Source organism: Lissotriton vulgaris, chromosome 1_1 (genome assembly GCF_964263255.1).
Source record: "Lissotriton vulgaris chromosome 1_1, aLisVul1.2, whole genome shotgun sequence".
Classification (NCBI taxonomy): domain Eukaryota; kingdom Metazoa; phylum Chordata; class Amphibia; order Caudata; family Salamandridae; genus Lissotriton; species Lissotriton vulgaris.
Genome location: NC_141685.1, coordinates 1016239254 through 1016265519, shown reverse-complemented (window position 1 = coordinate 1016265519; position 26266 = coordinate 1016239254). Strand labels below are relative to the sequence as shown.

General features: G+C 43.8%; 1 protein-coding gene across 1 annotated transcript in view; it reads right to left on the bottom strand.

Moving 5' to 3' along the window:
* LOC147748429 (hepatic lectin-like) overlaps positions 1 to 25686 on the bottom strand; it is a 119677-nt gene extending 93991 nt beyond the window's left edge. Inside the window, exons 1-2 of the mRNA XM_086961486.1 lie at positions 25568 to 25686; positions 10185 to 10292 (exon numbers count right to left, since the gene is read on the bottom strand). Of these exons, the coding sequence (XP_086817612.1) occupies positions 10185 to 10292; positions 25568 to 25622 (163 nt within the window). The 5' untranslated portion in view covers positions 25623 to 25686. The remainder of the gene's footprint in view (positions 1 to 10184; positions 10293 to 25567) is intronic.
* Positions 25687 to 26266: the final 580 nt, after the last annotated feature.

Below are 26266 nucleotides of genomic sequence, written 5' to 3'. Positions count from 1 at the left end.
TTTTCATTGGTTCATTTTACTTTTGGTTTCCTAAAGATGGAAGGCTTGGTCATATGACCTAAAAATAACACTTTTCATTGGTTTAGAAATTTTTTTTTTCCCAAACGATGAAAGCCCCACCTTGTTTCTGGATCATTCAGACTGAAGCTGGCGTCAGCATGAGAGCACCACCATCTCGTGGCTCCGTCGTGGTCATTCCGCGAGCAATCATGGCAGCCGCTCCCCACCGGAAGCCTGCGGGAGTCGGGGGCCCCCAAGACTTTTGTACAATCTTCACGGCTGAGGGGACGCTTTTCGAGAATGGAGCCCAAGCCCTAGCAGGCAAGCGTCCGAGTTCCAAAGTGTCCCAGGGCTATTTCAGTGGACCAGGCCCAAAACCGAGGAGCCGTCCGCCATTTTAAGAGCCATGTGGCAGCCGCCTATCGCTGCACTGCAAGAGTGGGAGCAACTCAACAACATGGTGAGCGAGACGCTGTAGCCGCAAGAGCGGGCGCTACTCAGCTAGATGGCCGCCACCTGGGGAGGCCCGTTCACGCCGCCTCCCCCACGCCCCCCCCCGGGCCGACGCACGCCAATTTTCGGAGTAGCATTGTAGGATACCAAAACCAGTGCGGCAGTTTACTGGACATCACCTGGGTGCCTATCGTACATGTTGTGTCAGCCATGTGACACTGGACACAGACCGCTACTGACGAGGCCTCCCCCCGCACCACCCGGGACGCCCCACGCTGTTTTTCTGTGCTGCATTGTAGGATCCCTAAACCAGTGCGGCACCCAGGCGACATCACCTGGGTGCCGTCCAGAACTCTGCACGTTGTGCTGCCTTGGGACTATTCGCACAACAGACCGCTACTGACGAGGCCTCCCCCCGCCCCACCCGGGACGCCCCACGCCAATTTTCGGAGCAGCATTGTAGGATCCCTAAACCAGTGCGGCACCCAGGCGACATCACCTGGGTGCCGTCCAGAACTCTGCACGTTGTGCTGCCTTGGGACTATTCGCACAAAAGACAGCTTCTAACCATTGTTGCTTTTTGTGTTGAGAAATGTTTAAATGTTTTTAGTTTTTGTTCCGTTCGTTAAAGTTAGTAGTTAATAAAGTTTTATAACCTTACTTTGTTGGAGTGTTATCTATTTTTTTATAAACGGGTGAATGGGGCCTTGAATCGGGTTATTGTCATGTGTGGGCTTTGGAAGTGTGCTGCTGCAGGATCGGACATTTCAAACTCAAATGCACGTTCTTTTTCTTACCTTTCCGAAGCATGGAGCGCAATAGCAGGCAGAGAAAGGGTGATGCACGTGTTGAACACTGCCTGACCTGGCAAGTTGCTGGCAGTGCCCCCCCGCCCGCTCCTGAAAGAGGGCACACACACACCGCCGCCCCGAGTACTTCACAAATCTTTAAAAGACCATGCGCTTGTTCATGAGGCTTAAATGGTTTATCACCTCTTCTAGAACCCCTGCATCGACCCTCTGACGTTTCATGGAAAAATTACCTTGTAACACAATACCAAGCCCTGTCAGCTGAAACCCCCAAGGAATCGTGGGGCATATTATCAAGGGGGTTTATCTCCGCTTTTTTGGCTTTAAAAGCCATGAAAGCGGAGATAAAATTAGTTAGTGACAGCTAAAAGGAGATAGCGACCATCTTGGGCCCCGCTTTGCATGTCAGTGATACTTATCACTAATGACATGCAAAGTGGCGTGCCAAGATGTTAGCGACTGGAAACAGTCCCTAACATCGCTACCTTCTATTACCAACTTTTGGAGATATTCGCGCTAAGCGCGAATATCTTCAAAATCTAACACCTGCCCTGAGCAGTTCTTAGCCATGTTATCCAATGGGAGGTGGATAACATGGCTAAGAGCATTAGGTCGATAATACATGAATATCGCTGACTTTTCTGCGATAATAGCAAGGTTTATCTGCGATAAAAATCGCCGATGTGCGGCGATAATTTTTGTCTCTAAACAAGTTAGAGACAAAAATTATCGCTAGTTGTTCATAATATGCCCCCGGGTTTTTGCTTGCAGAAATCGGGAGGCGGGAGACTAGCACTGAAATCAGTACTCACACGCCTGAATCAGGAGGATTGGCATGTCTGAATTCTCTACAGCTGGGGCCATAAACTACATCCGCAGGGTTAGGTGATAGCCTGGGACCAGCCTGGCATCTAAAATGGCTGCCGTGCACGACAAAATTGTGGCATTCGAAAAAAGGCAAGATGGCGCAGCCGCTGGAAGAGATGTATCAACATATATCAGCCTCCTCAGCCACCCTCAGGAAACATAGGGGATTAGGATACGTCTCCCGCACCCCCTTATACCTAGTACTTTAATTAACGAAGCACAAAATGGCGAATTCCCGTTTCGCTACCAGTTTGCGGCCCAGTTCGCGGCCCGTGAAGCGCTTCTACCGTGAAAAATCATTTTTTTTTTATTTTCCCCACGGGACCCTTTAATAACCCCAACAACATTCCTAGGGGGTCAAGAGGGGGATACCTTGCCCCCTTTCATTAAATTCCCCCTTAGTTTTTCACCTTTTCTTCTCTCTCGATCCTACCGAGAGACAAGATGGCGGCCGCTCCGGACTGTCACGCAGCAAAAAAAAAAAAAAGCTCACGCACAGCCGCTGGAAGAGATGTATCAACATATATCAGCCTCCTCAGCCACCCTCAGAAAACATAGGGGATTAGGATACGTCTCCCGCACCCACTTATAACTAGTAATTTAATTAACGAAGCAGAAAATGGCGAATTCCCGTTTCGCTACCAGTTCGCGGCCGCGCTTCTACCGTGAAAAATCATTTTTTTTTTATTTTCCCCACGGGACCCTTTAATAACCCCAACAACATTCCTAGGGGGTCAAGAGGGGGATACCTTGCCCCCTTTCATTAAATTCCCCTTTCGTTTTCCACCTCTTCTTCTCTCTCGATCCTACCGAGAGACAAGATGGCGGCCGCTCCGGACTGTTTAGAATGTTGACAGACACCGGAGAGCCAATCAGCTTTCTGCGCGCAAAGTTCCGATAAGCGAAAAGTAAGCGGACCGGATCGCTGCCCAGAGCGCTGTTACAGATATATATCTTGGTTTGAACGTTAATTTCTCAAAAACTACTGGAGCACATATATTGAGACCTAGCAAAGGCACATCGGGCTAACAGTCCCTACAATTTTGCCAAGTTTCGTGCAAATCCATTCAGCCGTTCGGGCTAAAAGTGAGTCCAACCGCCCTATGGAAATTAACATGGGAAAAACGCGTTTTGGGACCCCCCTTTTTTCTCGGCCCCCCCTTGAGGAAACCCCCCCAAATTTTAAGGGGCTGCTCAGAAACAAAATGTGCCATTTTCCTGAAAATTTCAGCCGATTCCGTCCACAAACGCCAAAGTTATTAGACATAGAATTTTCAGAAGTCCCATAGAGAAAAAATCCTAACTATATATACCTACTGGCGATAGCCAGTAGGTAATATATATATATATATATATATATATATATATATATATATATTACAAATCCTCGAACCTCCACGCTGACAGCGCTGCGAAAGAAAAAAGCAGACCGCACGTTAAACAGGCAGGATGATATTTTTATTTAGGACCCTTCAAATGACGCGTTTCGAGTACGTTGTACTCTTGTTCACACCATATATATATTCGGTATACATCTCCCTCCAAGGAAAGAGGAGGAACCCAAGGGGACGGTTTGGAGAGACTTTATTGAACAAACAACTGCTCCTGTGGCGGCGAATGCATTTCGGTCCTTTGCCTTCCTCAGCGCCCAGCACTGTTACAATGTGACATCACCATAGTCCTTTCTCGCTGCCTTCAGAATAGTGCAGGCTGGACCACTCTTCCCCCGCTGGTGAATGCATGCACCTGTTGCAGCCCCTCGTGATCCTTGTACTACAGCACCCACAATGCTGTGTTGCAGCACTGTAGGTAGGTGGAAAATAGCGGGAGTAGGAGGATGCTTTCTTGTTGCGGTCCCCCGATGTAAGCAGGCTTGATGGCACATAGTGCCGATTGTCCGCTCCTCAAGTCTCCCCTTGCGTCCCCTGTACCGCCACAGCCTCACAGTCAGGTTTCCGATGTGCAGGGGCTTAATGCAGACGGCAATTGGCCCGGGAGAGGTAGAATACCTCAAACTGCTGCCTTCATCCTGAAACCAAGGTGGGAACAAACTCTGTCCATACCTGAACCAAGGGAATTGCCAATCGGCGAACCAATAGTGGTCTGCACCCAACAGACGTGACAGGGGATCCTCAAGTGCGCTACTGGCAAACGCAGATACGTTAAGTATACATCTCCCTCCAAGGAAAGAGAAGGAACCCAAGGGGACGGTTTGGAGAGACTTTATTGAACAAACAACTGCTCCGGTGGTAGCGAATGCATTTCGGTCCTTAGCCTTCCTCAGCGCCCAGCACCGTTACAATGTGACATCACCATAGTCCTTTCTCGCTGCCTTTAGAATAGTGCAGGCTGGACCGCTCCTCCCCCGCTGGTGAATGCATGCACCTGTTGCAGTCTCTCGTGATCCTTGGACTACAGCACCCACAATGCTGTGTTGCAGCACTGCAGGTAGGTGGAAAATAGCGGGAGTAGGAAGATGCTTTCTTGTTGCGGTCCCCCGATGTAAGCAGGCTTGATGGCACATAGTGCCGATTGTCCGCTCCTCAAGTCCCCCCTTGCGTCCCCTGTACCTCCACAGCCTCAGAGTCAGGTTTCCGATGTGCAGGGGCTTAATGCGGACGGCAATTGGCCCAGGAGAGGTAGAATACCTCAAACTTCTCCCTTCATCCTGACACCAAGGCGGGAACAAACTCTGTCCATAACTGAACCAAGGGAATTGCCAAGCGGCGAACCAATAGTGGTCTGAACCCAACAGACGTGGCAGGGGATCCTCAAGTGCGCTACTGGCAAACGCAGATACGTTCGGTATACATCTCCCACCAAGGAAAGAGGAGGAATCCAAGGGGACGGTTTGGAGAGACTTTATTGAACAAACAACTGCTCAGGTGGCGGCGAATGCATTTCGGTCCTTTGCCTTCCTCAGCGCCCAGCACCGTTACATTGTGACATCACCATACTCCTTTCTCGCTGCCTTTAGAATAGTGCAGGCTGGACCGCTCCTCCCCCGCTGGTGAATGCATGCACCTTTTCCAGTCCCTCGTGATCCTTGGACTACAGCACCCACAATGCCGTGTTGCAGCACTGCAGGATGGTGGAAAAAAGAAGGAGTATGAAGATGCTTTCTTGTTGCGGTCCCCCGATGTAAGCAGGCTTGATGGCACATAGTGCCGATTGTCCGCTTCTCAAGTCTCCCCTTGCGTCACCTGTACCCCCACAGCCTCAGAGTCAGGTTTCCGATGTGCAGGGGCTTATTGCGGACGGCAATTGGCCCGGGAGAGGTAGAATACATCAAACTGATCCCTTCATCCTGACACCAAGGCGGGAACAAACTCTGTCCATAACTCAACCAAGGGAATTGCCAAGCGGCGAACCAATAGTGGTCTGAACCCAACAGATGTGGCAGGGGATCCTCAAGTGCGCTACTGGCAAACGCAGATACGTTCGGTATACATCTCCCACCAAGGAAAGAGGAGGAACCCAAGGGGACGGTTTGGAGAGACTTTATTGAACAAACAACTGCTCCGGTGGCGGCGAATGCATTTCGGTCCTTTGCCTTCCTCAGCGCCCAGCACCGTTACATTGTGACATCACCATAGTCCTTTCTCGCTGCCTTTAGAATAGTGCAGGTTGGACCGCTCCTCCCCCGCTGGTGAATGCATGCACCTGTTGCAGTCCCTCGTGATCCTTGGACTACAGCACCCACAATGCCGTGTTGCAGCACTGCAGGTAGGTGGAAAATAGCGGGAGTAGGAAGATGCTTTCTTGTTGCGGTCCCCCGATGTGAGCAGGCTTGATGGCACATAGTGTCGATTGTCCGCTCGTCAAGTCTCCCCTTGCGTCCCCTGTACCGCCACAGTCTCAGAGTCAGGTTTCCGATGTGCAGGGGCTTAATGCAGACGGCAATTGGCCCGGGAGAGGTAGAATACCTCAGATTGCTCCCTTCATCCTGACACTAAGGCAGGAACAAACTCTGTCCATAACTGAACCAAGGGAATTGCCAAGCGGCGATCCAATAGTGTTCTGAACCCAACAGACGTGGCAGGGGATCCTCAAGTGCGCTACTGGCAAACGCAAATACGTTCGGTATACATCTCCCTCCAAGGAAAGAGGAGGTACCTAAGGGGATGGTTTGGAGAGACTTTATTGAACAAACAACTGCTCCAGTGGCGACAAATGCATTTTGGTCCTTTGCCTTCCTCAGCGCCCAGCACCGTTACAATGTGGCATCACCATAGTCCTTTCTCGCTGCCTTTAGAATAGTGCAGGCTGGACCGCTCCTCTCCCACTGGTGAATGCATGCACCTGTTGCAGTCCCTCGTGATCCTTGGACTACAGCGCCCACAATGCCGTGTTGCAGCACTGCAGGTAGGTGGATAATAGCGGGAGTACGAAGATGCTTTCTTGTTGCGGTCCCCCGATGTAAGCAGGCTTGATGGCACATAGTGCCGATTGTCCACTCCTCAAGTCTCCCCTTGCGTCCCCTGTACCGCCACAGCCTCAGAGTCAGGTTTCCGATGTGCAGTACTTAATGCGGACGGCAATTGGCCCGGGAGAGGTAGAATACCTCAAACTGCTCCCTTCATCCTGACACAAAGGCCGGAACAAACTCTGTCCATAACTGAACCAAGGGAATTGCCAAGCGGCGAACCAATAGTAGTCTGAACCCAACAGACGTGGCAAGGGGATCCTCAAGTGCGCTAACGGCAAACGCAGATACGTTCGGTATACATCTCCCTCCAAGGAATATATATATATATATATATATATATATATATATATATATATATATATATATATATATATATATATATATATATATATATATATATATACATATACATATATATATATATAAACACAAAGTTGTAGCTGAACCCTTGCCTCTGTCTCGGCGAGCTCACGGCAGGGGTAGCCACCCCCTTCGAATTCAACACACTCCACCAGCGTCCTCCTTCTAGCGATATCAGAAAGAACGACACAGGAGCCGTGGCCTCAGTAAATGGTGCAGTTTATTGCTGATACAACGTCCTACGCGTTTCGGAGTAAGCCTACTCCTTCATCACGGGCAAACTTTGTGTATCTCAATGTGAATAATAAAGTAAAAAACATGTCACGTGATAAGAACATAAATGCTGGTGGAGTGTGTTGAATATATATATATATATATATATATATATATATATATATATATATATATATATATATATATATATTTTAAGAGAGAGAGGGAGAGAGAAAGATAGATAGATAAAGGATAATATTTAAATAATTGCAAAAAATGCATTACTATATTTACAATATTTTAACAATTAAAGTTGACATATAGAAACAAAAACATATATCATAGTTAAATAAAAAAAAATATTATAAAAAAGTAACACGTAAATATAAAATATTTGTTTAAAAAAATATACAACCCTTAAAGATTATTATGTTTTTTTAAGAAATAAGCAGCAAAAATTAACAATACTAGCAAAGCGTGATGGCCTTCAATGGTGTCAGATTCCCTAACCTAAGTCCAATCTAGACAAAAGTCAGGAAAGTGTTGGATTTTTGAAGGGTTAGATTTACTATTCCCAGTCCAATGTAAGCATCATCAGGGAAAGTGTTGGACTTTAACAGGTTAGATTTACTATTCCCACTCCAATGCAAGCAAAATCAAGGAAAGTGGTAAACTGCAGTAGGGAAAGTGTTGGATTTTCAAGAGGTTTGATTTACTATTCCCACTACCATCTAATCAACAGGAGGGATATAATTGGACTTTGGAGGGGTATATTTACTATTCCCACTCCAGTCTAAGCAATACTATTGAAATTGTTGGATTTTTGAGGGGTTAGATTTACTATTCCCTGCCCAACGTAAGCTACAGCAGGGAAAGTGTTGGACTTTAACAGGTTATATTTACTATTCCCACTCCAATGTAAGCAAAATCAAGGAAAGTGTTAGACTTTGGAAGGTTTTCATTTTCTGTTCCCACTCCAATCTAAACTGCAGTAGGGAAAGTGTTGGATTTTTGAGGGGCTAGATGTATTATTCCCACTTCAACCTAAGCAAAAATAAAAGGAATGTGTTGGACTTTGGAGGGGTTACATTTACAATTTCCACTAGATTTACCATTCAAGCTCCACTGTAAGTAAAAACATGGAAAGTGTTGGAATTAGAAAGGTTTACATGTACCATTCAGACTTCTACTCATTTTTTTAAAAAAACATTTAAATAGCCAAAGGTGCATCATTTTTCAAATGTATTCAAAATATATAGTTATATTTCAGTCAAAATAATAAAAAAGAATAACACTGAAATAATGTTAAAATAAAAAACAAAATAAATACATGTAAAATAAATGCGCTTTGATCCCTTCTACCTGAACAACACAAAAAACTAAATTAAAATAAATTATAAGTAAAACAATAATGACTATTAACACCTTGAATGCTCATGACGAGCTGAGCTCCTCATGGCACGTGGAACGCTCAGGTGCGGGGAGAAGTCCCCCGCTGTGCTGAGCGTTCCACGGGAGACAATACACCTGTGACGAGCTGAGCTCGTCATGAGCACAGGAGCGCCATAGCCCATGACGAGCTCAGCTCGTCATGAGCATGAGGGCACTGTGCGCTCCCCCCTCCCCTCCAGCACAGCGGGGGATTAACTCCCGCAGTGAAGGGGTTAACATAGTACTAAAATAAAACAAATACAATTAAAATCAATATATAATATAAAATGTGTTTCACATATTTTACAGTTTAAATACACTTATCAATGGATTAATGATTAATTGAAATGCAAAAAACTAATTTTCATAAGAGATAATCGATTTCATTATTTAGATAATTAGTCAGCAATTAAGTTTTTATTTAGCTTAAAAATGTATCTGTAAACAATATAATTCAAATAACATCCCATTACCCTTCAAAATCAGCTATTAAAAAATAAATTAGTAATTAACCCATAGACAAATACAATCTGCATAAAAAATCTCAAAATATACTTAAATAATTAAAATACAAATGTTCAATTAACACATTTACATAATGAATTGGCAATTAAACATGTAAAAATATGAAAACATAAATTAAAAGATAAATGTTATAATTTATACAACTTCCCACCCTATACCCAACAAACCCTACATATTCTACTAAATTATAGACTAGAAAATAAAGTGTAGAAAAATATTTACACTCTAAAAATCACAAAATACACTCGGATAATTAAAATACAAATTAATCAATTAACTAATTTATTTAATTACCGATTAAATATTTATTTAACCTAAAAATGTATTTACAAATAAAAAACAATAATATATCATTTAAAAAAACTCCTGACCCTATACCCCTACAAACCCATCAACCCATAATAAATTAGACATTACTAAATAAATATAAACAAATGTAATTATACATTAAAAAATCCAACCTATATTTTAAAAATTGTAAACAATTATATTAGTAATACAAACACCTATAATGAATCTAATAACTAATATATTAAATAAATTAAAACATATTTAATACAACTATATTAAAGTAAGTGATATTATATGTAATATTTTTTTAACAAAATTATATACATAAAAAACGAAGCTCTTGCTTTCTATATCCCGCTCCTCAAGATTTTTGTAGTGACAATATGTTGACACGATATCCACAATACTTGAAATGTTTTATTTGATAATCCTATTATTCTCTGCCTGGGCAGCAAAAGAAAACACGAGAAATGCATAGCAAAGAGCTGAACTGCTAGTAAAGAGCAGGGACTGGCTTTTTTGTGGCTTTTTTGATGTCTCACCCACTAAGCTCAGCTTCTGGAGACCCACCCCAATCTTGTCCATTGTTGTCAGGGACTGCATCCACTCATCTAAATTTCCAGTGGCCATTAGGGCATGGCTCATACCATACCAGCCACTTGGCCTCCAGTGGTGTCCAAAACTGTAACATTCACACAGTGAATTTTACATAAACCACAAAAGGTCAAAGTACACATGGGCAGGATATATAGAGAGGCCAAACACATGTTCTATAAAGAGTAATAAAAATGTACAGAATTACTAACCATTTGTGGACGATGTGACAAACAGCACCACGATAAGCAGATAAGACACCGCCAGCAGGGCGCAGATCACATGAACCAGTCTCACCTTGCTTGGAAGATATCGCTTGTCTTAAATAAACAAATAACATAAACAAATACAAGACATTAAGTGATACAACAGGTACAACATTGATTCATTGTTGAGTACAAAAAGGCATTCAAGTATAATGCTGTGATTCATTGTAATGTCAATATGTGCTGCTTAACAAAGACTGTTATCACGCTTGATACATTTAATACTAACAGTTATTACACAACTCAGCGGCACTCTTTTTATTGGCACCAGAAGAATAAAAGCAGCATGTGCCTGCTGTGGATTACGACCTCTTACTTTAAGGGAACAGTTTGTTATTTACAAACACCAGATAGGTTGAAATGTTGATGGCTGTGATACACCCATATTTTAGCTCACAGCCTGCCTTTTGTGTTCAACAGAAATCTCAATGATTCACTTTTCTACTGCCTAACTAGTGCTAATAGAGTGCCAAAACACCATACTGTTTACTGTAACAGGAATGGATTGAATGCCTCTTTAATGGCAATTAACAATTGATTCACCGGTCTGCGAAGCACTGACCTTTTCGATCAGGCTCTCTAGTATCCAATCATTTGAAGGAACCCTCCTCTACCGCCCACCTTGCTCCCAAGCTGATTTCCTTACAGCCTTAGGTAGCTTGATAGAGCCAGTAGCAGGAGATCCCAACTATACCATCAAGGGAGACTTCAATTTTTACCTAGAATCTCTCAATGACAAAGATTCTTCCTCCCTTACAACAGACCTACTGTTAGTGGGCCTACAACAGCTAGTGACAAAACCCACACATCTGGCGGGTCACACACTTGATGGCCTTTTTACCAACAACAGCCACATCTCCCTATCCACCGTTATTCCCCTGACCTAGTCAGACCACACTGCAGTATTGTTTACTATTCAGATCAGGAAAAACAACCTCCCACATGCCAGCTCCTGCTCTCCCAAACAGTTTTGGGCATGGAGGAACATTGACACCCATCTTCTAAAAATAAACCTCTCCTCCACTCAACACGACTTCACACCAGACCCCGATCTCGCCTACAATAATTACTCGGACTGGCTTCATAATGCTTTCAGCGCGTTAGTACCACTCAAGAAAGCCTCCACTGACCGAAGTGCTCCCTCTGCCCCCTGGTTCTCAGAGACGCTCAGACTGGAGAAACAACGCTGCAGAAATTTAGAAAGGCGTTGGTGCAAGTACTACAACAACAATGACAAAACGCTATATAAGGACGCGATAGCCAAATATAAACATCTTATTGTCGTAGAGAAAAGCAAATTCTACCTCAAACAAATAGAATCTGCCCAAACTCCACCAAACAGTTGTTCCAGTGGTAATTAAACTATCCAGCCCACCGACTAGCTCACCCATAGATGCCTCTAAATCACTCTGCAACTCCCTTGCCAACTTCTTCGAAGATAAGGTAAATCAAAACTATTCCAATTTCTCAACCCAGGTAATTCCGACCATCCTACTTGCAACATCTTCACCAATGCCTTGACTACTGTGTTCCCCGAATTCAGTCAGGTTTCTCCTGAGCGTATAACAGAGCTAATCTCCACCATTAAATCAGGACTTCCCCCTCAACCCTTACCCCCTTACCATTCAAAAATGCATCCCTGACTTGATAGGCCCCATCCTTAACAGCATCTGCAACTCAATGTTCCACACAGGCTCCTACCCTTCAGTTTGGAAAGAGGCCATTATCAAACCCCTGGTAAAAAAATCCAATCTCAACCCCTCAGATTCCAAAAACTACAGACCTATCGCATGTCTCCCATTTCCTTCTACAATTTTTGAAAAAATCATGAACATTCAATTATCACAGTTCGACCACAATAACCTTTTGGATAACACCCAATTTGGTTTTAGTAAGGGCCACGGTACCGAGACGGCCTCATTAAGCATTTGATGAAATCAGGGTGATCCTAGACCAAGGCGGCGCTGGAGTCCTGGTACTACTGGACCTGTCAGCGGCCTTTGACACGGTCGATCACACCACCTGGATCGACCGTGTCTCCTCCATCCGCATTAATCATAAGGCCAGAGCCCTTCTAACCTCCTTCCTCTACAACCACACCCAGTCAGTTAAACTCTCCGACTTCTTCTCCCCAGTATTCACCCTCCCCTGTGGTGTGCCCCAAGGATCCTCCCTAAATCCGACCTTATTTAACATCTATGTGTCGGACTTGGCCAGGGTCATCAAAGCACATAGGATGAGATTAACTTCATACACCGATGACAACCAACTGGTGCTGGCAGTACACAATGATGGAGGAGCAGTTGCTGCCAGTTTCCAGGAGGGAATGCTAGCCATCAGCTCTTGAATGGCAAGCAATTGCCTAAAGCTGAACTCCGATAAAACGAAGTAATGATCTTTTGCAGCCTGGCCCCTGGTTGGTCCCCCACTTGGTGGCCAACCGAGTTGGGATCTCCTCTTGGACCTGTCACAAAAGTCAGGAATCTTAGCGTAATGTTCGATGAAAAGCGGTTGTTCATCCACCATGCAAATGCGGTCATCTCCTCATCTTTCTACACCCATAAAATGATAAGGAAACTTCTACCTTTCCTCTACCCCCAGCGCCGGTAAGACTCTTATGTGCACATTGGTGATGTCAAAACTTGACTATTGCAATGGACTCCTCCTAAACGCCCATGAGAAAGTCCTTAACAAATTGCAACTAGTTCAGAACTCAGCTGCCAGGATTCTGTCCGGCACCTCCAAGTTCAAGTCAATCTCTCAAATGGTACGTCAGCTTCACTGGCTGCCTATCAGAAGTCGAACTAAATTTAAGGCACTGTGCATCGCATGTAGAGCAATCAACAACACTGGACCGAGTTCCTTAAAAAAGTACTTTGCCCATACACCCCCAACAGACCCGTGCGCTCTTCTTCAGCCCACCTATTCACTATTCCTCGCACAAAGAAAACATCCTGGGGGGGATAGACAATTCCCAGTTGCCACAGCTAGACTGCGAAACACCCTCCCCCTTCATATCAAAACCAGTCTCACCCTCTTGACATTTAGGAAACAAGTAAACACCTGGCTCTTCAACCAGTAGTGATCTAATCTCAGCTGCTCTCCTTTAACTTCACAGCTCCGAGACACCCCAGGGTAGTTGCGAGCTATATAAATGGCACAAATAAAATAAAATTAAAATTAAAATTCGACCAGGTATGACACATTCCGCATAGCCAATGCTAGTGAGTTATGGTTAGAAGAGATAACCTACATTCACCTCTGTTTTTAGGTTTGGCAGAGGGCATATCCAACGGTACCTTGTCTACAGACTTAAAGGCTATAGATGGGGTTTTCAGTTGAATCTTCTCCTCTAGATCATTTGGAGTACACCTGAAAAACACACAGAGCAATTTGAGCGATACCCTACGGTAACCAGAGGCATGTGTGGAAGTTGACCATGCCCTTTTCTTTCAACCAAACACCAAGTAGACTGCTACATTTAGTAAGTGTTCGTTTCTGTCATAAGACCCCCAGTGAGGCATTACGCAAGAGGTGGATGAGCTTTATAGCCGTCCATGAATGAAAGTCTAGCACCAAACCAATTTTTAAGTTCATATGCTTGATCTAGTTTTGGGGGTGACAGATACAATTCATTGTATTGAAACCTCGGTTGAGATGCAAGACATTTGAAAGACCATGGTGGAAGGGCAATTCCTTTTCATCCAGACTCAGTTTAAAAAAGGCACTAAATAATTTTTACAAAATTGGTGATTTCCGCCAAAGCAGAATTCTTTACTAACTTGGATGCTGAGAACTACAGCCAACTCCAGTAGCTCATCCATATAGTTAGAACCTTTGCTTCTGCAGTGTGTGCCATACTCACAGTCAAAAAAATCACACAGACTCTGGCTGATAAGACATTCAAAATGTTTTGAAGAGAAAATGACAAGCATCTGTAATTCATTGGCACCATCTGGCGAGAACCTCAACCCGCAGGTACAGTTTCCATCAAGGCCCTTGATTTTGAAATTGGGTATTATCTGAACTGGACAGACAGCTTTCAGTTCGACTACAATGACTGATGGGTAAACGTCTATTCCATGTTTAGAGGATTTAGCTCATGGTGCTCCTGATCAATTTACTAGTACTGCTCGGTCAATATCATCTAGCTCCCCCCGGACCCTATAGCTCCCAGACAGGTGGAAAGAGGCTACTTTGGAATTCATCCCTCGCCTCCCCCCTTTATTGGTGATCTGAAACCACTCTTTGGCAAATGGCTATGTTCTGCCAAAAGAAGACAATGCTAATACTGCTGCTGAAGAAACCCAAAGGAAGCCTTGAGGTATTTTCCAACTTTAGGCCAGTATTCTTGCTGCCTTTCTCACTGACGAACTTAGAGACATGTGTGAATCAGCTCAGCTGTTTACAGCTTACTTTGAGCAAAATCAGGTTTTATATCCAGTCCAGCCAGGCTTCCGAATCTCTCATACCACTGAGACAGCTTTACAATCAGTGCTTGATGATCAGCGTTTGTCAGCAGACAGAGTTGTGTGCTGTTGGACCTGTCCATTGCATTTGTCACAGTATCACTTCCCATCCTTTTAAAGAGACTGCTATGGGAGATTGGAATCCGAGGTAACATTAGTTAATGGTACAAGTCCTATTTGAAAGAAGGGTGTCAAGCAATCTATCTACCTCCATTCTGGTTGGAGTTTATGCCATTATATCAAGGAGTGGCAAAGGGGTCTGGTCTAATCTCAACCCTTTTTAACATCTACATCCATCCTTTGACTCGACTAATCAGATATTTTGGTTTCAGATGTGTGTACTGTGCAGATGATGCTCAAATAGACATAGCCACTGACATGTTGGGTGTGACCCCTGCAAATCTTTTTATCGGTGCATGTTGATAGTTTCACCTTGGATGGAAAGCAATACCTTGAGGTTTAACACAGACAAGATTGAGGTACTGCGGTTTGGCCACAGGACCTGAAAAAGTTGCTCTACAAGATGTAACTTCCTCCTTTATTTCTGGTTTATATTGGTCCTCTTAGCACCAGGGCACCTTTTTAAGGTATTTGCTTAGCTCTATAAAAACTATAACATAACAATACATAACATGGAGAAAAAGATCCTAGTGCTGGCCAAAGTAGCAACTTCAGTTGGCGAGATTTCCAGTTTAGATCCTGGCCCAAGAGTAGTCCAAAATTAAGGAAGAGTTTGCCTTTTTAGGTAGAGCATTCAAGACCTCCTGTTTATACTTTATAATATACTTATATGTGTATGTACTTTGTGGGCTCTGGAGATCAACCCTAGGACTTGTCTGCTTCCGCGAAGGGACTTCTTTTCTGTTCAGCTGCCTCTATTTAACTGTCTTCATAAAAAACAACCAGTAGAGACCAGTAAAATGCCAGAATTGCTTTCTGCTTAGGGACTTTCTTTTTTTAATTTTTCTGGCAACTGCCTTAATTTAACTTTCTTGATAGAAATCGACCAGCAGAGGTCAGTAAAATACCAGAATCAATTTAGCATTCTCTAGATTCCAGTCAATAGAAATTGTCTTTCACAATCACCCGTAGACAATACTTTTTTTCAAATCTTTTATTTTCAGTGAGGCCCTGATTTTGTATTAAAAACAGCTTTGGACAATACCATTTCCTGCTGAATGGCAATAGTTCTCTCCATATGTTCCGATACCTGACGTGACACGCAGTTTGGTGCTTACTTTCCCTCCATGGTAAAGAACAGTAGATGTTTTCAGCACCCAGGCTAATGTGCTACATAGCTAAATAAATACAAGGTCCCAAAGGCGAGACCGATTGCATTGCAAATGCTTGTTATCTATAGAAAAAGAAATAGGGCAGAGTACTGGGCTCTGATTGGTACCTAAAATCATTTGACAATAACAGCAGGAGGTTCTTTGGGTGAACTTTATGTCCATTGGTCCAAGCAACCATGTGACCCTAGGGAGTGGCTAACAATCCTGTCAATCAATCAGGGGAAGAAAGAAAATGGATAGCCTTGCTATTAGGTGCTGGCAAGCGGGCTATTGAAGGCTTTTTCCAAAGGGGTAGGCCAAGCTGCTCCTTTTCTCCTTCTTTCTGCCTGTGGCTCACTGAACCTGCTGGCAAGAAGCCTGAAGGTTGCCTGGTGTGGAAAGTCTTTACCTGAGTCTGTAATGAAACATCTTCCACTAACAACTCCTTACCTGGGAAGCCTGGAACTGCTTGACTTCCCATCAAATCTGTGAGGCCCTGCGTTCAGCCCAGCTGCTATGGCCTGCATTATTTGCCAACTCTACATTAAAAGCTTACATTTTTTCTGCAACATACTCCAGAGAGGTTCCAGAGGCGCACTCCTCTTGTTCTTCCACAGGGGGTAGGACCTGAGACAGGGTTGGATGGTACAATTTCAGTACTGCTATTCAGAGAAACTCATACATTCAAACGGCCTTTGTTGCTCACTGCCTTTACTAACTTTCCCTTCTCTTTCACCAAACCCACCGCACTCCACAATGCACACTGCTACCCTCACAGAAGCTGGAACAAGGTCACCTAAGAACAGCACACCACCTCCCTTAGAAAAACCACTCCACCGACATCCACAGACGCCAACACTTCATCACGCAACATCCACCAATGGCTCTCCAACTGCGCCGACTATTTGGCTCCCCTGTAGAAAGCCCCAAGAAAGCAACACTCCAAGAAAGCCAGCTGGTTCTCTCCTGCCCTTTATGAGTTCAGATGCACCTGTAGATGGGTCAGGAAGACATGGAGGAGAAGCCAACCATGAAAGACCACTCAGCCTTCAAGACTGCTGTCACTGCATACCACTGTCTCAAGCTTAACACAAAGAGTCAAACTACCTCCATTCCTCGCGGAACCCAGAGAGATCAGCTGCAGAGTACCCCAGGGCTCCTCCCTGAACCCCACTCTTTTCAACATCTACATGGCCCTGCTGGCCGCCATCGTCAGGAACCACGGACTTAACATCGTCTCCTATGCCGACGACACCCAGCTGATTCTCTCCCTCACCAATAAACCCACAGTGGCCAAAAACAACTTTCAAGGCGGGAGGAAACCTGTCGCCACCTGAAGGAAGAACAGTTGCCTCAAGCTCAATTCAGAGAAGACCATCATGGGCTCCAACACCTCCACTGGGATCAATCCAGGTGACCCGCAGCACTTTGGATACCTCCCCCAAACCCACAGACCCCGCACGGAACCTCAGCATCGTTCCGAACTCCTCGCTCACCATGAGCCTCATCATCAATGCTGTCTCATCATCCTGCTTCCACACACTATGTCTGCTCCGAAAGATATTCAAGTGAATCCTCACCAAGTCCAGAAAGGTGGTCACCCACACACTCATCAGAAGCAGCATCCACTACGGCAACACACTCTACACTGGCATCACCCAGAAACTCATCAAAAAACTGCAGAACATTCAGAACGCCTCCGCCAGACTCATCCTCAACATCCCCCACCGTAACCACATCACCGACCACCTGTGGGACATCCACTGGCTCACAGTCAACAAAAGATGACCTTCCAGCTCCTCACGCATGCCTACAAAGCCCTATATGACACAGGACCTGCGTACATCAACCACCGCCTTTCATTCGACATGACCACCAGAGACCTCTGCTCCGTCCAGCTGGCCCTGGCTACCAACCCACATATTTGCAAGACCACCGCCAGTGAAAGATCCTTCTACCTCCCAGCAAAGACCTGTAACACCCTGCCTCTCCACCTCAAGCACTCACCGTCACTGCCTCAATTCAGACAGGACATCTAGACCTGGCACTTCGAGTAAACTACAGCGCCTTCAAGAGACCAGCAGCTCCCCCCACCCAGCGCCTTGAGACCCCTACTAGTGAGTAGTCACACTTTACAAGCCATCTGATTGATTGATTGAATACCAGGGGCCCTTACATCAATTGCCTTGTCTACTCAATAGTTGACCCATGCCACTAGCAATTCAATATAACATGTGGAAGGAGTATGACCCTAGGTCGAGGCAATCACAGAATCTCTGTATGCTCAGAACTCACTGTGACACTGTACATCCATCTTGGCTGTTGTGTGACCTGGTTTTCCTCCCAAAAAAATGCCATTATTGTGTCTATTTTTCACTTTTCGCAAGAGTTGTCATCAGCGTTTTGAACCAACACCCCTGAGCTAGTAGTATTCTTTAGGTGTGGGATGGCGAGTGTGTGTGTTTCAAAGGGAGAGGGTGTGGGGGAAACGCATTGAGTAAACTGCAGTCAAAGAAACAAGGCTTTAAGTGGGAGGTGGGTGGACCCTTTTCAATGTATCTGCAACGCCCCACCCTGTGCCAAGGCTGTCATGACCCAACCATGCCTCCACCGGCCCCTTTCTACTCGTGGTCTCCAGCAGTGTGGGAATGCTCTGAACATGCTTGCCAGGGCTGATTTTGTTTTCTCATTCCATACACAAAATATTTTTAAGCACTGCATGACCAGCGAAAATCCTAAAAGACCCATATGCTCGCCCTAAAAATTTAGTATAATAGTTCTGTATTTTTGCTTAGTTTTATAATGATGACTTTCTCACTGAAAAGGGAAGACATGGTTATTAATATTCAAATTTGAGGCAGAAATTGTAGATTAAACAGATAGATATATGAAGACGGCTCTGATCACTCGGATAGACAGACAACTCTTGAGAAGGAGTCAAGAGGGAATTTCCTGTTTACCACTCTGCTTTCCTGGGCAGCACCCTAGAACCTGGTAAAAGAGAGAGAGAGAGAGAGAGAGAGAGAGAGAGAGAGAGAGAGAGAGAGAGAGAGAGAGAGTGCGTGCGTGCGTACGAGAGTGTGTGTGGGTGTGTGTGTAATTTTTTTTTTTTACAAATTAAGCACTGTTTTCTGTCCACCTTTCCTGGCAGTACAGCTATATAAAATAGCTGTGATTGTGGCTTTTCGCTGCCTGTTACAAGTGGAAGTATTCTTCATGTGTTTCTTTCTTCCCCATATCACTGTGTTTTTCTAGCGCCTCTTGGGTGCATCATTATTCATTGTATAAATTTCCGCATAGGAGCTAGCTGCAACTGAAGGATTAATGGCGAGAAGAAATGCTACGGTAATTACAAGAAAGTATACGTCGAAGAAGGTAGAAATTTGCGCCTTATGTGTATAAGCCAACAGGACCTGATGAGAATGTGACTATGAAGGCATGTAAAGATGATTTAACAATAAGTCAATTTCTGACTTAACAGCAAATATTAAAGGCAAATAGTCAATGGCCTTCAAAATAGCTCAGTTTGAAGTTGATAACCATTGAGTACATTGTTTTTCCCTTTAACATGGGGAGAAGGTTACTTGAACAAACTTGACGACCTCCGCAATTTGCTAATGTTCAGTTTATCATCAGCAGGGATTTCTGTAACTATTACATACGTCACATTTTTACTATATGTTATTTGTGTCTACTTTTGAAGTTGCTAGTGGTGGAATATTGAATAAACACAAAACGTAACTTCTTATGTTATCTGCACAATCACGGAAGGGAATCGCTTTTTTAATTCACTTTACATTATATTTTATTTTTTCCTAAACACACACACACACACATAAACATTAAATGTGCACATAGCCACCAACACTAGTAGTACATTTGTTTGTGCCAAGATATCCAAAACGGATGTATGTTGTTACAACGCATGCTTTTACCACGCATGCCTTTACAACGCAGGTTTTTCAACGCAAGTCGTTACAACGACTTGCGTTGGGGGGTGCTGGATAGTGAATAGTTTAATTTACTATTCCAACTCCAGTCCCCGTGGATAGTAGGGAAGGTGTTGGATAGTAAATTAAACTATTACCTATCCTAGAGCGCCCCCCAGTGCAAGTTGTTGTAATGACTTGCATTGAAAAACCTGCGTTGTAAAGGTACTGCGTGGTAAAAGTTGCGTCGTAAAGGATGTTTCCCATCCGAAACCAACAAAGTGAACTCGAGAACCAATTTACAAAAGACCGTAACAAAATTAAATTAGGGATTTGCCTCTGGCGAGTTAGGGTCTTGAAAAAGTACACAGAAATAGGACAATACTATTTTTGACTTGATGGAGCAAAGTGAGAAGACCGGGGAATTGGATCCCAGAGATTGCTTTATGGAGTTCTTGACTAAAAGCAACTTTGTGCATTATTCTTGTTCCAGCAATTTATATATGTGACTAATACCACCAATGTCATTTAAATGTTTAATAATGTTATTTCAATTTCAAAATAGCTAGATATACAATGACACCACAAACCAGGGAATGAAAGCATTGAATACACTCAGTATAGTCAATGCTACAGTTAATTACATTAGCGCGTGAACTCTGCAGCAAACAACTACTGTCGATGCCAATACAGTTGAGGCACTTATTTTATCAATATGACCTCAGGCCGATTTGACACGTTTTGTCTCTGTAATTCCAAACTGCCATAACAATCTATTTCGGTCTTTGTATGGGTACCAATGTACTCGCCTCTGTAAACGTGAGTATCTAGGCCTACACGGTCTCACTCTGTTCACCACTACATTGATACATGGGAATGCATTGCTCCATGGCTATGGTGATCTCCGTCTCTCTCTCTCTGTCTCTCTATCCCTGTCTGTCTCTGTTTCTTCCTCTCTCTCTCTCTCCCTCTCTCATTATCTCTATCCCTTTATCTCGCTCCTTTTCGCTCTCTTTTCCTATCCTTTTTCCTTTGCCCTCCTTCCTACCTCTTTCTCTCTTTAGTTCTTCTCCTTCCCTCTCTCTTTTCCTCTTTCCGTCTTCTCCTCTGTTCTATTTCTTTCTCGCGCTATTTTCCGCTAATTGTCTTGTTCTATCTGAGTGAGGCAAAAGGGGGAACACCTTTTATAAATAATTGGGAAATCTGCCCTGGCTGCTTTCCAAGTTTGTATTGGTGCAGAATAACACATTTAAGAATACACAACACTGTAGTTCTCTGGAAAGGTTTTGTGGATTCCAATCTACATGCTTGAAAGGGGCTTTAAGCAGAGCCATTGTCATTATGCGGCAGTGGAGGACCCAATTATGTGGCAGTACAGAATATATTATGCGGCAAGAAAAGGCAAATTACACAGTGTAATGTGGCACATTTTGTAATAGTACTACTTCATTATTATGTTATTTTTACCCTTGTTGACACTGTATGGGCAAAGGTTTCAACTCATTCGTATCAATTTTACACTCACCACAGCAATAAGCAACTAAAAAGAGGCCAGTCAACCTTTCTGAAGAAGCGTCTACTAAGCAGCAACTGAGTTGCTAGGTTTTTAGTGTCTTTTGATCCGTTTGACCTGGAGCCAATTTATTTGTTACAATATGGAGATTATGCAGCAGATGATGGATTATGTGGCAAATGCGACAAATCCACAATTATCTGAAAAATGCAGCAGAATCGCAAAATTCCAGCGGCTCTGACTTTAAGCAAGCATAACTGAACATAAACTGCAAAAGTGCATGTGAAAATTCCTTTTCTTTGAACAGAGTAAATCTCTGACCATTTCCCTGATGTGAATGGGTCATGGACATGTTCGTTGATACCAAAAATATGCAAGTTTGTGAGTGTTCCCAACATTTTCAGGGCATCCCCTCTCTGGATGGCCTTCTTCCCACGTCTGGGAGGAGATTTAGGCAAGCACACTACTTCACCATACTAGGGTAATATTACCCCATATTAAATCAGTGTACGAGTGCTATCTCATAGCCTGCAAACTCATTGCACTTTTGAATCAGTCAATGGTTTTGTGAGTGGGCCTTGCGGTGTTTACTGGCGGTAGGTGACTGTGGGTGAAAGCAGGTGATTTTCACAAGTGACTCTCTGTGGCATTTAGGGCAAGTATCATTGCCTCCTGTTTCATAGTTCTTATCATTCTACACTAAGCATTCTCAAGGGGTGTGTCACACCCAGCAGAAAGCCTGTTGCAAAGCTATACATTTACCTCTACTTTTGGAGAGCTCCTCTCGTAAGGAACACGTTAAGCACGCTAGATTAAACGCAATAGTATGCCTTCCTAAAACTGCAGTTAATGCAAAAGTTGCTAAAAACAGGTGCACTAAAACATAAATGATCTTGCATCATATATCTCACTCAACATCATCAAACCAGTTTATTGAGAAACAACATGCAAGTAAATCTCCCTAGCACATAATAATTGTCATGTAGTTAAAAAAATGGGTAGTACAAACGAGTACAAATTGGAACTTTTTAAAAGTGTGTTACTTTGAATACTGGTTTCCCCCAGTAAAACTCTTCAGTAGCATAGAAAACATATATGCGTGTGTGTGTGTGTGTGTGTGTGTGGGTGTGTGTGTGTGTGTGTATATATATATATATATATATATATATATGAACAAATCCACGTTCCTGGAATGCCACCTTCACGGCAAGACTCAGGTACGGACCACAGCGTGCTAGGTTGCTTAAAGTGCGTTTATTGCAGGGTTATCAGCATACATCAATTGTGGCAGGTGCCCAGCATTATGTTTTTCAACAGTGTAACCCAGAGGTCCTCAATCTATGGGGCGCGACCCACAGGGGGCCACGGAGTCCTGTGAAGGCTGTCGCACTTTTCCAGGCCTAAGATCGGCCTGGTATACAAAATATGTGCTCTTCCTTTGGACAAAAACACCGCGATCATTAAAACACTTGAGCTGAAGTAGCTTGAGTCTCATGTGCTGTAAAAGGAAGAGGCCCAGCAGACAGGTAAAACAATCCCTCTAACAAGCCTTCTTTCCAGGGTGCCTGCTTCCCTAAATGTAAAGGATGCTTGAGAGGGGTTCTGGCTTCAGTTGCTCGAATCACTCCAAGCATTGTGAAGGCAAAGATGTGTTTTTTTTTTTTTGTTGCCTGGTGGTTAACAACTGAGATGTGAAGTGGGTGCTTTTAATCATAACTGTATTTACAGAGCGCTTAGTACCCCTGAGGAAGAGTTGAGGGACTGTTATGCAAAATAAAAAAATGCATTACTTATGGTCTGATATTACTTTTGAGCTGATTTATGAGAGGCTTGTCCTGCCGGAGTGTAATTTTTTTTTTAAGCTTCGGTGGCACAAGTGTCTCAATCATATCTATGAGATTAGGCAAAGTCACCCTGCGTCAGTGCTTTAAATGGGTAAAAATAAGTGCAGGTACTCCTTAAAATAGAGGTGTGGCAAGTGGGCGGGGCTAAGGGCAAAATATGATCATACATAATTACTTCTGTACCAGTTGCAACACATATTAAAACACGAGGAGTGTGTTTCTGTAAAAAAAAAACGGATAAACTCCTTACACAAGATAAAAGTCAATATGGCACTTTCACCTGAATGGTTGCTGTGCACCTGATTGACAGTGCAGGGTCTGTCTAGAGACCCTGTCCTGTTATCACAGCATGACACAAGCCCTGTCAACCCCCTGCAGTTTGGCCCATTCAAATGGGCGCTGCTAGAATCTTCGCCAGCAAATCTGCAAAAGGCTGCTTCAGCCATGTTAATTACCAGCTCCTCAGAAGCAGAGTGGCCTCTGCCCTGGAGGAGAAACCTAACATGTGCCTGCCTTGCTGTCGATCAGAGTACCGGTACTCTCCCTGGCTCCAGAGAACTGCCGGTACTGAAGGCAAAAAAATTCGGAAGTGCCGGTACTCAGTACCGGCGAGTCCCGGCCCATTTAAAGCACTGCCCTGCGTGGCTTTGCAAGGCCTCATAGATATGGAGTAAGCCTAAGCAGTGCAAGTCTCTGCGTTGCCTTACTCTGTGTCAAGTAGGCATTCCATGGGCATTGCAATGGGTGTTCCCACACAACACCCATTTATTTTGACGCTATCCCAGATTTGAAAACCATGTAAACTTGGGGCAGCGCCAAAACCTTATGCCTCCCCGCAGCAGGCATAACGAGGAGAAATGTTTTCATTTCTCCTCGTTTTTTACTCTTTCCATGTATGCTGCATTCTGCAGCACACATTGAAAGAGGAAATCCCCCCTCATGATTAACCTTTGGTTTGCTAAACATAGTTTAATTTATTTCCCCAATGTAAAAATGATTGGCTGTGGGAACAGGGAGCATTTATGGTTGTCGATGGTTGCAGGGGCGGCCAGCTCAGGTAAGCAAGGTGGGGTGGGCGGGGAAGTTGACAGACCACGGAAGAGGTATAATTAAATAAAGAAATAATACTTATTTATTCCGTCATCTGTCTGCTTCCATCCCTGCCGCGCCCAACCCCGCTCCAGCACCATGTTTTACAGAAGAAAAGTATGACACACTTTCTTCTAATTGCTTTATACCAAATATCGAGGAATGATGTTTTGTGGTTGTTCAAAATGGATCCTTGAATCGCAAAGCAAGCATACAATTCTGTTTACCAAGGTCTGCATTATCAACAAAATGGATTTCAGATTGCATCTTAGTTCGACTTTAGCCCCTAGATGCATCAACGTTGTCATTTGCGATTCCTTATTTGCGAAAAATAAGGAATCGCAAATAAGGAATCGCAAATGGCAATGCATCATTAATTTCGCTATTTTATTGAGATTCGGTAAAAATCGCAATTTTTACCGAATCCCAATAAAATTGCGAGTTCCAAATAGCGAATTCGCAATTCCCATTCATTCCTATGGGCTGAAATGCCCATAGGAATGAATGGGAATTGCGAATTCGCAATTTGAAATCGGAATGCAATAAAGCCTTTCAAGGGTGGAGAGGGGGGTCCAAAGGACCCCCCCCTGCACCCATGAAATGCACTTTTACATGTGAGTTACATACACACATGTCCTAAGGACATGTGTGTCTGTAACTTAGAAGTTTAAAAAATGGATTTTTATGCGTTTTTAAACATTTTTGCAAATTACCACGAAGTTCAACTTCGTGGTAATTTGCATTTGCAATTTGTAAAATCGCAAATGTTTTGAGGATGATGCATTGCATTTAAGGAATCGCAAATTTGCGATTCCTTAAAAGCAATCGCATTTTTGGAACTCGCAAACAATAGCGATTTTCCAAAAATGCTTGATGCATCCCAGAAACTAATTTAGGAAGTGCAAAAGGCCGATTTTTGCGAATCGCACCGTTTGCACTTCCTAAAAAGGTTGATGCATCTGGGCATTGGTATCATCCACTTTTAGATGCCCTCTTCAATCAATATTTTGGGAACTGAATCCTGTAAGGGTTCTAGGACGAACACAAGGGACATTACCTTCTTTTATTTAGTAAATACCACTTATAACGGTGTTCTCCGCGTTTCTAAGCACACCGTTTTCTGATTCAGTGGGGAAGCGGATATTCGAATCCAGGCCTCCTAGGGCCGAAGCCCATGCCTAAACCTCTAGGCCACATCTCCCAAAGCCACTTACCGGAGAACACCAGGAAGTCATCTTGGAGCCCTTCTCGCGCCACGGCGGACTGCATCCTGACAAGGTCACAGAGAGACACCAGCAGAGACCTTATATAGCCTTCCTTTAAGGTTATCGGGAAGTGTTGAATAATAAGAAATGTTTGTTGACTGTAAAGAGGAAAACAAGAGTATCTTGAAGGAAATAGAGCCTCAAGGGAGGTCGTAGGGGGCTGCGACATGCAAAGCAGGTTTCATGCTAGAATTGTCTTTATTTTGCAAAAATGAAGCGCGAGAGACAAAGGACACGGGTCAGCTCTTATTTCCTCGAAATCCCGTGGTCTTCCTGTTTACACCAACCTGAAAACTTGTCATTTTGTGCGTCGATGGAAAGTAACGAACGGGTGGCTTCAGCTATCCTTGCTCATTTGTTCGAGGTTTTGTTTTTTTGACTAGGCTGAGAAATAAACCATTTATTTCAGCGTCACAGCTAAATTGTTTAATTAACTGATTCCATTCGACATAGGAGTGGGGCAGGAGGAGATTGCCATTTTGTTAAGTAAGCTGCCTCAGAAGTCATATTTGTGCATAATTATGATTAAGTCCAGGGCTTTAAGTGGGATGAAAAAACGGAGGGGGGTTCTCAAAGGGGCGTGGCCTGTGTAATTAAGGGCGTGGCCTACTAACACATACATAGGGTAACAATCTGTGCTGCTTAGCA